The sequence below is a fragment of the Salvelinus alpinus genome, chromosome 36 (assembly GCF_045679555.1).
Source record: "Salvelinus alpinus chromosome 36, SLU_Salpinus.1, whole genome shotgun sequence".
Taxonomy (NCBI): domain Eukaryota; kingdom Metazoa; phylum Chordata; class Actinopteri; order Salmoniformes; family Salmonidae; genus Salvelinus; species Salvelinus alpinus.
Window position 1 is genome coordinate 6,814,785 of NC_092121.1, and position 13,044 is coordinate 6,827,828.

General features: G+C 44.9%; 1 protein-coding gene across 1 annotated transcript in view; it reads left to right on the top strand.

Moving 5' to 3' along the window:
• Positions 1-9,016, top strand: part of LOC139565140 (rho-related GTP-binding protein RhoN-like) — a 46,344-nt gene extending 37,328 nt beyond the window's left edge. The window contains exons 4-5 of the mRNA XM_071385251.1: positions 3,510-3,644; positions 7,762-9,016. Of these exons, the coding sequence (XP_071241352.1) occupies positions 3,510-3,644; positions 7,762-8,031 (405 nt within the window). The 3' untranslated portion in view covers positions 8,032-9,016. The remainder of the gene's footprint in view (positions 1-3,509; positions 3,645-7,761) is intronic.
• Positions 9,017-13,044: the final 4,028 nt, after the last annotated feature.

The following is a 13,044-nucleotide window of genomic DNA, read 5'->3' on the forward strand; positions in this document are numbered from 1 at the left end:
TCAAATAGAACCCTGGACAGCTGCTTCATCGTAGGTTGGTGTTGAAGCAAGACGCGGCGGAGTGTCGACATACTGACACGGTTGATATTATGGAATGTTGTGTGATCTGCGATGATTTGCTCTGGTAGTTGATGTAGGCGGATGGTGTTGTTTGCCAACACTAGATTGACATTGGCCAGTTCTTGTTCATGGTGAACAGACGTGGCCTTCCACCCTCAGGAGGTCGTCTGGCAGTTCTGTAGACAATTCAAGAATATGATGTCATTGGTTAGGTTCTGCTTTACATACTGTACTGTCATACTGTACACAGTAACATCAAAACTGTATTACATGTACTTCACAGTACTATACCTATTTTTTTATTCATTGAGGAGCATAGACCTAATATTGTAGGACTACGTTGTATTGTACTGTGATGCAGAATGATATGCAACAATTACATAGGTACAGTCTAGTGTAGAAAGTTGAAGACATACCTGTTCTCCAGTCTAAATGTCCGTATTATGGATGCTACCGTGTAGCGACTCAGGTTGGGCTGGGCTCAGGTTGGGCTGGACTCTCTGCCTCCCTCATCGTCAGGCCATGATTTATGACATGGTCAACCAAAGTGGCCGTAATGTCGTCGGAAATACGTCTCCGTCTATTGCCTGGTCCCCTTCTTTGTTCTTGTCCTCGTCCTCCTCCCACTCCTCTCTCTCCTCCTCTTCCTCTCGCTCTCACTGCCTCCATGTTTGCAAAGTTCTCACCAAAGAGGTGATGTTACCTGAGGTCTATATGTAGTGCTGAGGCTCAGACTAATTGGTGTTTAATTACTGTAGAAGTGTTTTCATGTGTGTCTGGGGGTGTTGCCAATTTCGGGTATGTTTTGCATTTTGAATAAAAGTGTTTTCCCGATGATTGCAAGAGATTTCATTCTTCAACGAAGTGTCTAATGTAAGAAACAGTGTAGTGTTTTGCAGAATTGCAAACAAAGTGCAAAGGAGAAAATGTGTTTGTACTTTTGGTGCCTTTGTTTAAGGCATGGCTACAAAAGGTTTGATGCTTTTGTCGAAGCATTCCCTTTCAGTGTGTAAGCAATCGTCAAAAACTGTCACATTCTCATCCAAAGTGTTCTGACTTCACTTCTCATATAGAGTTCCCATGCTGTCTATAGCCAGCACACATTCTGACCCATCAACAATAGAAGAAATCACGATGGGGGGTAAGAGCCACCCCCCTTTATCGCCATGAAACAAGCAGGGCTACTTGACCCCTGACCCCTATAGGAATGGGAGGTCAGACGGGAGAATGAGAGGCCTTGGAGCCCGGCTGGGGTGGATTTCGGAGTGGAGCTCCAGCAATGGCAGATTAGCTATGCAACAACCAATCAGAGAACAGCTGTTTAAGGGGACTGAGTATTTATGTGAATCTGGGCATTCATGGGACTTTCATACTAGATGAGAAGCCAGGACAGATGCTGGTAGTTAACGTTTTTATGGCGGCTTTTGGGCGTGATATTTTGATACTGGGCTTGGGAAGGGAACCAGCCAGAGTGTGGTAAGGTGGTGACGTGGTCATGGGAATGTTTTACAGCTATTCTCATGAGAGAGTTTGTGTGTGTCAGTAAATTTGTTATATGACTGTTTTATGTGTGTAATGTGTGTGTGTGTGTGTGTGTGTGTGTGTGTGTGTGTGTGTGTGTGTGTGTGTGTGTGTGTGTGTGTGTGTGTGTGTGTGTGTGTGTGTGTGTGTGTGTGTGTGTGTGTGTGTGTGTGTGTGTATGTTTGTGTCATGTAAACCAGTCTCGCTGGCCCTCGGCGGTCTCTCAGTAGTCCTCCATCTTGAGGCCATGTGAGGAGCGTCTCTTTGAAGGTCTCCTCCTGTGAGCTCAGGACATTGTAAAATGCATTCCCACGGCGGCTCTGTTGACGTGTTTAGTGGTCTGAGGGGAGCTGGTAAAACACGCCCCAGCCACAGGCTCTGTAGAGCTGACCCACACGACACCTTGGTTCTACCCCCCCGTCACAGTCTCAGGGCTCAGTGCACCCATCTGTCGACTTAGCTTCTGGTTTTCCCATGAATCCCCTGGTAGGGGGTTTGCCATGACCCCCTGACCCCTACTGTCCCCGGTAATTTAAAAAACCTGCGGCGAATGGAAACCTGTTGCCCAATCACCGTTCCAAATTGGACTCTTGACCTCTGTGACCTTGCCTGTCACCAAGGTCATCAGATGACAGGAGCGGGAGGGGATTGAGAAAGGGGGTGCAAAGTTATTGGATGGTATAGAAGAGATGGGGGTGGAGCATGCGGGGGGGGGGGGGGGGGGGTCAAAGGTTGTTTAACTATTGACGGATGGCTGCACACCCCTGCATTCTGCATGTGGCCCCTGGATGAAGTCAGACATGCACAATGTTTTGGGGGGTGTTATTTGGTATTTGTGTGGCAGGAGGGAGGCAGAATGTTTTTTCCCCAGCTGAAGTCTGAACGATGACATTTCATCTCACAGTGTGTGTCGTTTCAACTGGACAGCACAGGGTTTTCTGTTCTGTGCTCTACCTAAAATAGCTCTATTGACTCAAGCCAGAGAGTGGAAAGAAATGAAATGAATCTCATACCGTTGCATTATATCACACATAAATCTCTCTCCTCCATTTCTAGTGGATTAGGAAGTCTTATCCAAACCACTCAATTGGCAAAGAGAATTTAGAGCACCGATTTAATGGCGGAGCTCATTGAAACAGTTTCCCAATCATTGTGAAATGATAGATTCCTCTGAGATCTAATCATAGATCTGCGTATTCATCTAACTGCGTGGAGCTATATTGGGAGACTCACACAAGTACACAGGGAACAGAACAGAAGTCTCACAGGGAGACCACGGAAGCAAAGTCATTCATTTACATTCGTTTAGACTAATGAGATAACCTAAAGTCTATTACAGAGAGATCTGGGTGAGACAAAGAAACGGTTCATCCCCTTTGGTTATCAGGGGCCAGGGTCAACCCTCCTCCTCTATGAGCTGCATGGCCAGGGTAGAGTCCTGGGGGTCGCAGGTCAGGGTAGTTTGGGCCAGAGAATGTAAAGGTCCTCTGTGTGGAGTCATTCCACTGTTTTCATAGGAATGTCCTGCTGGTGAGGTGACCTGACTGATGAGCGCTGCTGGCTATTTACTGATGCGCTGTCTGTCTGTCTGTCTGTCTGTCTGTCTGTCTGTCTGTCTGTCTGTCTGTCTGTCTGTCCCAGATCTGGATCAAATACTGACCTCGGTCCAATTGAGGTGTGCTTGAGTTGGCTTGGAATTTGCACTTTTGGAACTATTCCATTGGTTCCATAATCGCAACGGGGGGAAACGAAATCAACTAGACCTCTAGTATTTGACATGTACAGTATTTTTACTAGGTTTGATCTGTCCGTCCACCTCTCTCTTTCTGTTTCTTCGTTAACCTCTGCCTGCCTGTATGTCTGCCTGTCTGCCTGTCTCTTTATGCGTTCCTTGTTAACACGCTCCTGCCTGTGTGTCCATCCCACAGTGGCAGGGGGAGACCCAGGAGTTCTGTCCCAATGCCAAGGTGGTTCTGGTGGGTTGTAAGCTGGACATGAGGACAGACGTGGGCACGCTGAGAGAGCTGTCCAAGCAACGCCTCATCCCCATCACACACGAACAGGTGAGCAGAGGAAGAGCGGCGGGGAAAGGATGGCGGGAGGAAGAAATGGAAGAGTGAGAGAAAAACATAGCCGGAAGGAGATGGGTCTTTAAAAAAAAGAGAAGGAGGAAACCAATCGAGTTATGATGAGACACGCACGGGAGAAGAGAGAGACAGAGCCGACCCATTGTCAAACTAGCTTTTAACCCTTAACCCAGCATTGATATAGCCACCCACAGTTGCTATATCAACACGCACACATATATTATGTACATATTACCCAATACATAGAAACACACTGAAGCAGACATTTTGCAGAGGTTGGCGTTCTGACTAATAGGCTGACAGCGATGTGGAGGTTGGTTATTGTAAAGGGGGTTTAGGGGGTGCCAGGGTGGGGGGTAGATATGTAGAGGATTTATGTCTCAGGAGTCGAGACACATTTTACCCTGAGATTAAATATTCATGCAGATTTAGGGATTTTGAAAAGGCGGAATAAATAGAAAAACAGACTTTGATAAACAAGGCCTTTTATCGCACGCTACCACATCCTCTTAGCCAGGGGCATGGTAATGATGGAGGGAACGAGGGAGGGGTGATAAACAGGTCAGTAAATCTTTGAAATAATCCTCTTTTTGCGTGTTTTGATGCTCTCCCGTGTCTGACATACACAGAGTGGAGGGGCTGTGGGGCTGTTTCACCCCCCCCATACACACACAAAAGCTCAGGGAACCGAGGACCTTTTCCACTGTGAGCTGGCTGTGGGCCGGCTGTGTGCTGGCTGTGAGCTGGCTGTGAGCTGGCTGTGGGCCGGCTGTGAGCTGGCTGTGGGCTGGCTGTGGGCCGGCTGTGTGCTGGCTGTGAGCTGGCTGTGGGCCGGCTGTGTGCCGGCTGTGAGCTGGCTGTGGGCCGGCTGTGAGCTGGCTGTGGGCCGGCTGTGTGCTGGCTGTGAGCCGGCTGTGGGCCGGCTGTGTGCTGGCTGTGAGCTGGCTGTGGGCCGGCTGTGTGCTGGCTGTGAGCTGGCTGTGGGCCGGCTGTGTGCTGGCTGTGAGCTGGCTGTGGGCCGGCTGTGTGCTGGCTGTGAGCTGGCTGTGGGCCGGCTGTGTGCTGGCTGTGAGCTGGCTGTGGGCCGGCTGTGTGCCGGCTGTGAGCTGGCTGTGGGCCGGCTGTGTGCTGGCCACTGGGGAAAAACCAGATAGAGTCCCCCAAAAAAGCAACGGGAAAAAAACAAAGCATGTAAATAAAATAGACTAACAAAAGATAGAGTGGGATACCATTAAGCTCATGGGCAATGTTTCAGAGGCTCATGTTAGGGCTGTTGTGTTTTTGTTCTACGTCATACTCTATTTCTGTCTGAGGCAGGTACTGTACTGTTCTGACCTGTCTATAATTGCCAGGGAATCTGTGTCACATACAGTACAAGCGCCTGGCAGGCTCCCAACAACCAAGTTTTGCTGATCTAATCCAATATCCCCCAGCTTGTTATCCTGTTGTTGATCTCAAATGGAATTCCGGTAGCAGAGTTGAGGAGTCACAGGCGAGGTGACCACAGGGTGAACCCTACACATTACACGCTCATCTGGCCACGGTCTGATAAAGCTTTGCTGCTTGTCAGGCCCATCTCTCCCTCTCCCTTCGTTTCTCTCAACCTTCCTCACCCCCTCTCTCGCTCTCTCTCTCTCCCTTCCTTAATCTCTCCCCCTCCCTTAATCTCTCTCGCCAATTGCTCAGTCTCCCTCCCTCTCAATCTCTCTCTTTCTCTCTCTCCCTTCCTTAATCTCCCTCCCTCCCTCTCAATCTCTCTCTTTCTCTCTCTCTTTCCTCCCTCCCTCGCTACCTCCCTCCCTCCCACCCTTCCTTAATCTCCCTCCCTCTCAATCTCTCTTCCCTCCCTCCCTCCCTCCCTCCCTCCCTCCCTCCCTCCCTCCCTCCCTCCCTCTCAACCTCTTTCTCTCTCTCCTCCCTCCCTCCCACCCTCCTTCTCTAAATCGGTGTTTCCACCTAATAGAGACGTTTACCTGTGACTGTGTGACTGTGTAAGGAAGGAGCCTTGATACGATCACACCAGGCCTGTGGTTCTGAAAGGCCCCATCTGTGTGTGAGTGCATGTGATCCCCAGAGAGGGCCATTGGAGGTGTAAAGACAAACCAATGTAAAACAGGGAAACCGGACTTGGCATAATCCAATGCAGAATAAGGAAAGATAGCCAGAGAGGAGAGGGCAAATACAGTACCATAGAATTCTAAACTGGAACTTCATCTGTTCGATGTATCCTTTCGGTCAGTGAGCTTTGATAACACGGGACCTGGGGGGAAGCAGGCAGCACACAATGCCAGGCAGGCTTTGGACAGCGAGTTAGTTTCTCCTCTCTAGTCTCCCATACATATACATGTACCAGACAATGGGAGGAAAACTCTAGCCCACTGGGCTCTCTGTGGTGGGCTTTCTGCTCAGTTTAAACAGCAACAAACAGAACGTGGCAGGAGAAAGAGGAGAGACAGAGTGAGATAGAGAGAGGGAGTCCCATGGATTAGTCATTAGATGTAGGGCAGGTTCAACTGTCTGCACTATAGACATGATGTTTAGACCAGCAGCATCTCTGTGGCTCCTGCTTGTCTCTCACTACAGTAACGTGAGCTCATTGGTACTAGGTTATGGCGAATTAACTGTCATGGTACCTCAAGAAGAACAGTAGATACTATTCACAACAGCAGGATGTTGTTGACGATGATGTTCTTGATGTTGTTGTTGATGAGGATGTTCTTGATGTTGTTGTTGATGGTGATGATGTTCTTTATGTTGTTGTTGATGATGATGTTCTTGATGTTGTTGATGTTGATGATGATGTTCTTTATGTTGTTGTTGATGATGATGTTCTTTATGTTGTTGTTGATGATGATGTTCTTGATGTTGTTGATGATGATGATGTTCTTGATGTTGTTGATGATGATGATGTTCTTGATGTTGTTGTTGATGATGATTTTGATGATGATGTTCTTGATGTTGTTGTTGTTGATGGTGATGTTCTTGATGTTGTTGTTGATGATGATGTTCTTGATGTTGTTGATGATGATGATGTTCTTGATGTTGTTGATGATGATGTTCTTGATGTTGTTGATGTTGTTGATGATGGTGTTCTTGATGTTGTTGTTGATGATGATGTTCTTGATGTTGTTGATGATGATGATGTTCTTGATGTTGTTGATGATGATGTTCTTGATGTTGTTGTTGATGATGATTTTGATGTTCATGATGTTGTTGATGATGTTGTTGATGATGATGTTCTTTATGTTGTTGATGATGATGATGTTGTTGTTGTTGTTGATGATGATGATGTTCTTGTTGTTGTTGATGATGATGTTCTTGATGTTGTTGATGTTGTTGTTGATGTTGATGATGATGTTCTTGATGTTGTTGTTGTTGATGGTGATGTTCTTGATGTTGTTGTTGATGATGATGTTCTTGATGTTGTTGTTGAGGATGATGTTCTTGATGTTGTTGATGAGGATGATGTTCTTGTTGTTGTTGATGATGATGATGATGTTCTTGATGTTTATGATGATGTTCTTGATGTTCTTGTTGTTGTTGGTGATGTTCTTGATATTCTTGATGTTGTTGTTGATGTTCTGATGTTGTTGATGATGATGTTCTTGATGTTGTTGATGATGACGATGTTCTTGATGTTGTTGTTGTTGATGATGATGTTCTTGATGTTGTTGATATTGATGTTGTTGTTGTTGTTGTTGTTGTTGATGATGTTCTTGATGTTTTTGATGTTGATGATGATCTTGATGTTGTTGATAATGATGTTCTTGATGTTGTTGTTGATGATGTTCTTGATGTTGTTGTTGATGATGTTCTTGATGTTGTGGTTGTTGTTGTTGTTGATGATGTTCTTGATGTGTTTGATGATGATGATGATCTTGATGTTGTTGATGATGTTCTTGATGTTGTTGTTGATGTTGTTGATGATGGTGTTCTTGATGTTGTTGTTGATGATGATGTTTTTGATGTTGTTGTTGTTGATTATGATGTTCTTGATGTTGTTGTTGTTGATGATGATGTTCTTAATGTTCTTGATGTTGTTGATGATGATAATGGTCTCTAACCCCCTCCCTCCTCTCCTCCCTCCCCTCAGGGTAGTGGGTTGGCACGTCAGATAGGTGCGGTAGCCTACGTGGAGTGCACCTCCAAGGTGTCGGAGAACAGCGTACGGGACGTGTTCCACATCACCACGCTGGCGTCTGTGCGGCGGCCACACAAGCCTCAGCTGAAACGCAGCAGCTCCCGCCGGGGCCTCAAAAGGGTGTCCCAGCTGCCCCTGCCCCCCCTGCCCGGTCGGACTGATACCCTGGATCCTGCCCCTGCCATGCAGAAGGACCGGGCCAAGAGCTGTGTGCTCATGTAGAGACCCACCAAGACAAATATATATATATATATATATATACAGTACAGTATGATACACAGAAATATATGACAGACAGAGGAACTCTATTTATTGGTTTTGTTTTGTTCAATTTTATTTAATAAAAAAATAAAGAAATCCTCTATTATTCTCGTTTTGCACTGCTGAGGAACAAGGACAAAAAAAGAAAGAATATGCTTTTGTGTGTGTTTGCGAATCTTTTTGGAGCTGTTTACGTTATATTTTTTGGGACTGATGGACGGTGAAGTGGACTGGTTCTGCTGAGGCGAAGTCTCAGGGTGGAGAGAGGAGAGGAGGGGAATAGGAAGTGCTGCATGGTCCTGGGGTAGGGTTTGTGGAGTGCACTGACTGGGGGAACCATCCTTAACACAAGGACGGCACAGAAGCCATCTTTACTGGATGGCTGGAGGAGAGGACTTTCATTCTGCGGAGAAGGTAGTGGAGGAGTCGGATCAGGAAGATGGAACAGGAAACTTCTCAGTGGACAATGGACATGGTTGCTGTTGCTATGCTATATTGTGATGATACTTCCTGTTGCCATGTGTGAATAGAAACGTGTATAAAAAAAAAAATACTGAAAAGGGACTCTTGAGTGGGTAAATGATGGGAGTAGGTCAGACAGACAGAACTACAGTAGTCAGTTTGACATTGCTTTTGTAACCAGACAGAGTTAACAACATGAAGAATGTGTGGAGTTTTCCTCAGATTATTCGAACCACAAGTGCTTTCTAGAAAAAAGTCACTTTACATATCTGTTTTTGTAATAATTTAACACTGTTCAATGCGTCAACTCAGATCATGTCAACTTGATTCACTGAAACTATTGCTGTTGTCGTTATGTTAAGATGTTCATTTGTGGGAAATATAGCGGTAAAATGTTAGGGCTATTTTACTGTATTTTCACATACTCTAAAAGTCTCAAATAAAGCAACAGCTTGACTGTAGGGAGAAGAGACTTCCTCTCTGACCCATGTCTCTTCATTGTGTTTGAGAAGACATCAGTGCTGTCAGTCACTAACATTACATGCGGTGCTGCTTGAAAGTATGTGAACCCCATGTGCATTTACAGATTTTTTTAGTTTGTACCATGAAATCTTCATTTAATCAGAACCAGTCTTTTTGATCTGACATACAGTTGAAGTCGGAAGTTTACATACACTTAGGTTGGAGTCAATAAAACTTGTTTTTCAACCACTCCACAAATTTCTTGTTAACATACTATAGTTTTGGCAAGTCGGTTAGGACATCTACTTTGTGCATGACACAAGTAATTTTTCCAACAATTGTTTACAGACAGATTATTTCACTTATAATTCACTGTATCATAATTCCAGTGGGTCAGAAGTTTACATACACTAAGCTGACTGTGCCTTTAAACAGCTTGGAAAATTCCAGAAAATGATGTCATGGCTTTAGAAGCTAATTTAGAAGCTAACTGACATAATTTGAGTCAATAGGAGGTGTACCTGTGGATGTATTTCAAGGCCTACCTTCAAACTCAGTGCCTCTTTGCTTGACATCATGGGAAAATCAAAAGAAATCAGCCAAGACCTCAGAAAAAAAATTGTAGACGTCCACAAGTCTGGTTCATCCTTGGGCGCAATTTCCAAATGCCTGAAGGTACCACGTTCATCTGTACAAACAATAGTACGCAAATATAAACACTACGGGACGACGCAGCCGTCATACCGCTCAGGAAGGAGACGCGTTCTGTCTCCTAGAGATGTACGTACTTTGGTGCAAAAAGTGCAAATCAATCCCAGAACAACAGCAAAGGACCTTGTGAAGATGCTGGAGGAAACAGATACAAAGTATCTATATCCACAGTAAAACGAGTCCTATATTGACCGCTCAGCAAGGAAGAAGACACTGCTCCAAAACTGCCGTAAAAAAAGCCAGACTACGGTTTGCAACTGCACATGGGGACAAAGATTGTACTTTTTGGAGAAATGTCCTCTGGTCTGATGAAACAAAAATAGAACTGTTTGGCCATAATGACAATCGTTATGTTTGGAGGAAAAAGAGAGATGCTTGCAAGCCGAAGAACACCATCCCAACCGTGAAGAACGGGGGTGACAGCATCCTCACGTGGGAGTGCTTTGCTACAGGAGGAACTGGTGCACTTCACAAAATAGATGGCATCATGAAGACGGAAAATTATTATGTGGCTATATTGAAGCAACATCTCAAGACATCAGTCAGGAAGTTAAAGCTTGGTCGCAAATGGGTCTTCCAAATGAACAATGACCCCAAGCATACTTCCAAAGTTGTGTCAAAATGGCTTAAGGACAACACAATTAAGGTATTGGAGTGGCCATCACAAAGCCCTGACCTCAACGCTATAGAACATTTGTGGGCAGAACTGAAAAATCCTGACTCGGTTACACCAGCTCTGTCAGGAGGAATGTGCCAACATTCACCCAACTTATTGTGGGAAGCTTGTGGAAGGCTACCCAAAACATTTGACCCAAGTTAAACAATTTAAAGGCAATGCTACCAAATACTAATTGTGTGTATGTAAACTTCTGACCCACTGGGAATGTGATGAAAGAAATACAATCTGAAATAAATCATTCTCTCTACTATTATTCTGACATTTCACATTCTTAAAATAAAGAAGTGATCCTATCGGACCTAAAACAGGGAATTTTCTAGGATTAAATGTCAGGAATTATGAAAAACTGAGTTGAAATGTATTTGGCTAAGGTGCATGTCAACTTCCGACTTCAACTGTATGTTGGTGTAGAGAAAATCATACGTGTAGTAGAAGAACAAAATTCAAAAGTAATTACTGCAGGTGCAAAAATAAGTGAACCCCAAGTTGCATTGGTTAAATCAAGTAGGTAAGTACAATCAGGTGGGTTAACAATTGGCTACCAAATTAACCAATCAAAGGAGAGATCGTTAGGAAAGAGTTTGGGCGGGATTCTGATAAATAGAGATAAGAAACCTGGTCAGTTTGGTGTTACCCATCCAGGTGAATACAAAGCACACCATGCCGAGAGGATAGGAGATCTCCGAGGACATCAGGACGAGGGTAGTGAGAGCACATCAGTCTGGGGAAGGCAATAAAATCATCTCAAAAAGATTTGAGCTCCGTCAGTCCACTGTTCGGCAAATCATTTACAAATGGAGAGCATTTAACATGACATCAACTCGGCCTAGAAGTGGACGCCCTTCCAAAATATCCCCAAGAGCAATAATAAATCAGGTAAAAGCCAACCCAAACATAACATCTAGAGATTTGCAGACCTCCCTTGCTGCATCTCAGGTAACTTGCTTCAACAATAAGATGAACACTGAATCAAAATGCTATTGATGGGAGGGTTGCTAGGAAGAAGCCTCTGCTGTCAAAGAACCAAACTGCCTTTCTTAACTTTGCCAGAGACCACCTGGTTAAACCTGAATGTTTCTGGAAGTCCATTCTCTGGACCCATGAGTCCAAAATTGACCTTTTTGGTCACAATCAACACCGCTAGGTTTGGCGAAAACCCAACACTGCCTACCACCAAAATAACTATCCCAACAGTCAAGCATGGTGGTGGGAATGTCAAGATCTGGGGATACTTTTCCTCCTCTGGACCTGGATGACTCCACATCATTAAGGGAACCATGAATTCTGAGGTTTACCAGGAGATTCTTGAACAGAACGTCGGGCCATCAGTCAAGGAGCTAAAGCTGGGCCGAAAATGGGGCTTCCATCAAGACAACAAGCGTTCAATCAAATCTACCAAAGAATGGCTCAGCAGAAAGATTTGTGTTTTGGATTGGCAAAGTCAAAGTCCTGACCTAAATCCAATTGAGATGCTGTGGCAGGACCTGAAGCGGGCAGTTCATGTCAGACACCCCTCAAACCTCACTGAAGTTCTGTAAGGATGAGTGGGAAAAAATCCCTCAAAACAGATGTCAGAGACTGATTACTGGCTATAGGAGACGTTTACTCCCAAGTTATCGCTGCTAGTGGTGGTGCCACAAGCTATTGACTGAAGGGGTTCACATATTTTTGCAGATATCAAATTTGAGTTTCTGTTCAATAAAACACTTTTGTTAAATAAACAATGAAAATAAATGTTTGTTTCTGTAATTTACTTGGAATGTCTTTATTACAAATTGGGGTTTAGATTTGAATTTTTGGTTTATTTTATACAAAAATAATGACCAGCCCTGTAGGGTTCACATACTTTCAAGCAGCACTGTAACTAGTCTGTCCCACTAGGCACAGACGTCAATTCGGTGTCTATTCCACATTGGTTCAACGTAATTTCGTTAATGTTGTGGACGTTGATTCAACCAGTGTGTGCCCAGTGGGGTGTGACCATCTTCTTGTTATTACTCAGCACAAACAGATGAATGTTAGCTGGGGGTCCAGCCTAATCTAACTTCCCTATACAGCTCCATTAATTATTCACACTGTTTAAATTAAGTGCTTTGTAACGTCAAAACTAGTAGCAACTGAGCTGCCACCAACGAGAAGGAGACGAAAACTTAACTTTGCTGGAGTTTTGAAACCCCATTTTTCTCCCCAATTTTGTGATATCCAATTATGATCTTGTCTCATCGTTGCAACTCCCCAACAGGCTCAGGAGAGGTGAAGGTCGAGTCATGCGTCCTCCGAAACACTCGGGAGGCCCCGTTGTAACACCTTTCAATCAAGCGTTGTGCAACAGCTTGCTAGGGACTGGGAGCCTATCGGAAAAGGTTGAAAACACAATTTTTTGTGTTTCGAGTTCTGTTTAGTGCCGAATTCAGGAGTCACTACAGCGTGATGGGAGAAGGAAATCCCAGCCGGCCAACCCCTCCCCTAACCCGGACAACGCTAGGCCAATTGTGCGCCGCCTCATGGGTCTCCTGGTCATAGCCGGCTGTGACGCAGCCTGTGATCGAACCCGGGTCTGTAGTGACGCCTTAAGCACTGTGACGCAGTAGCTTAGACAGCTGCGCCGCTCGGGAGGCCCCGTTTCCTCTCTTTAAAGCTTCTTAACACTATAATAGTGT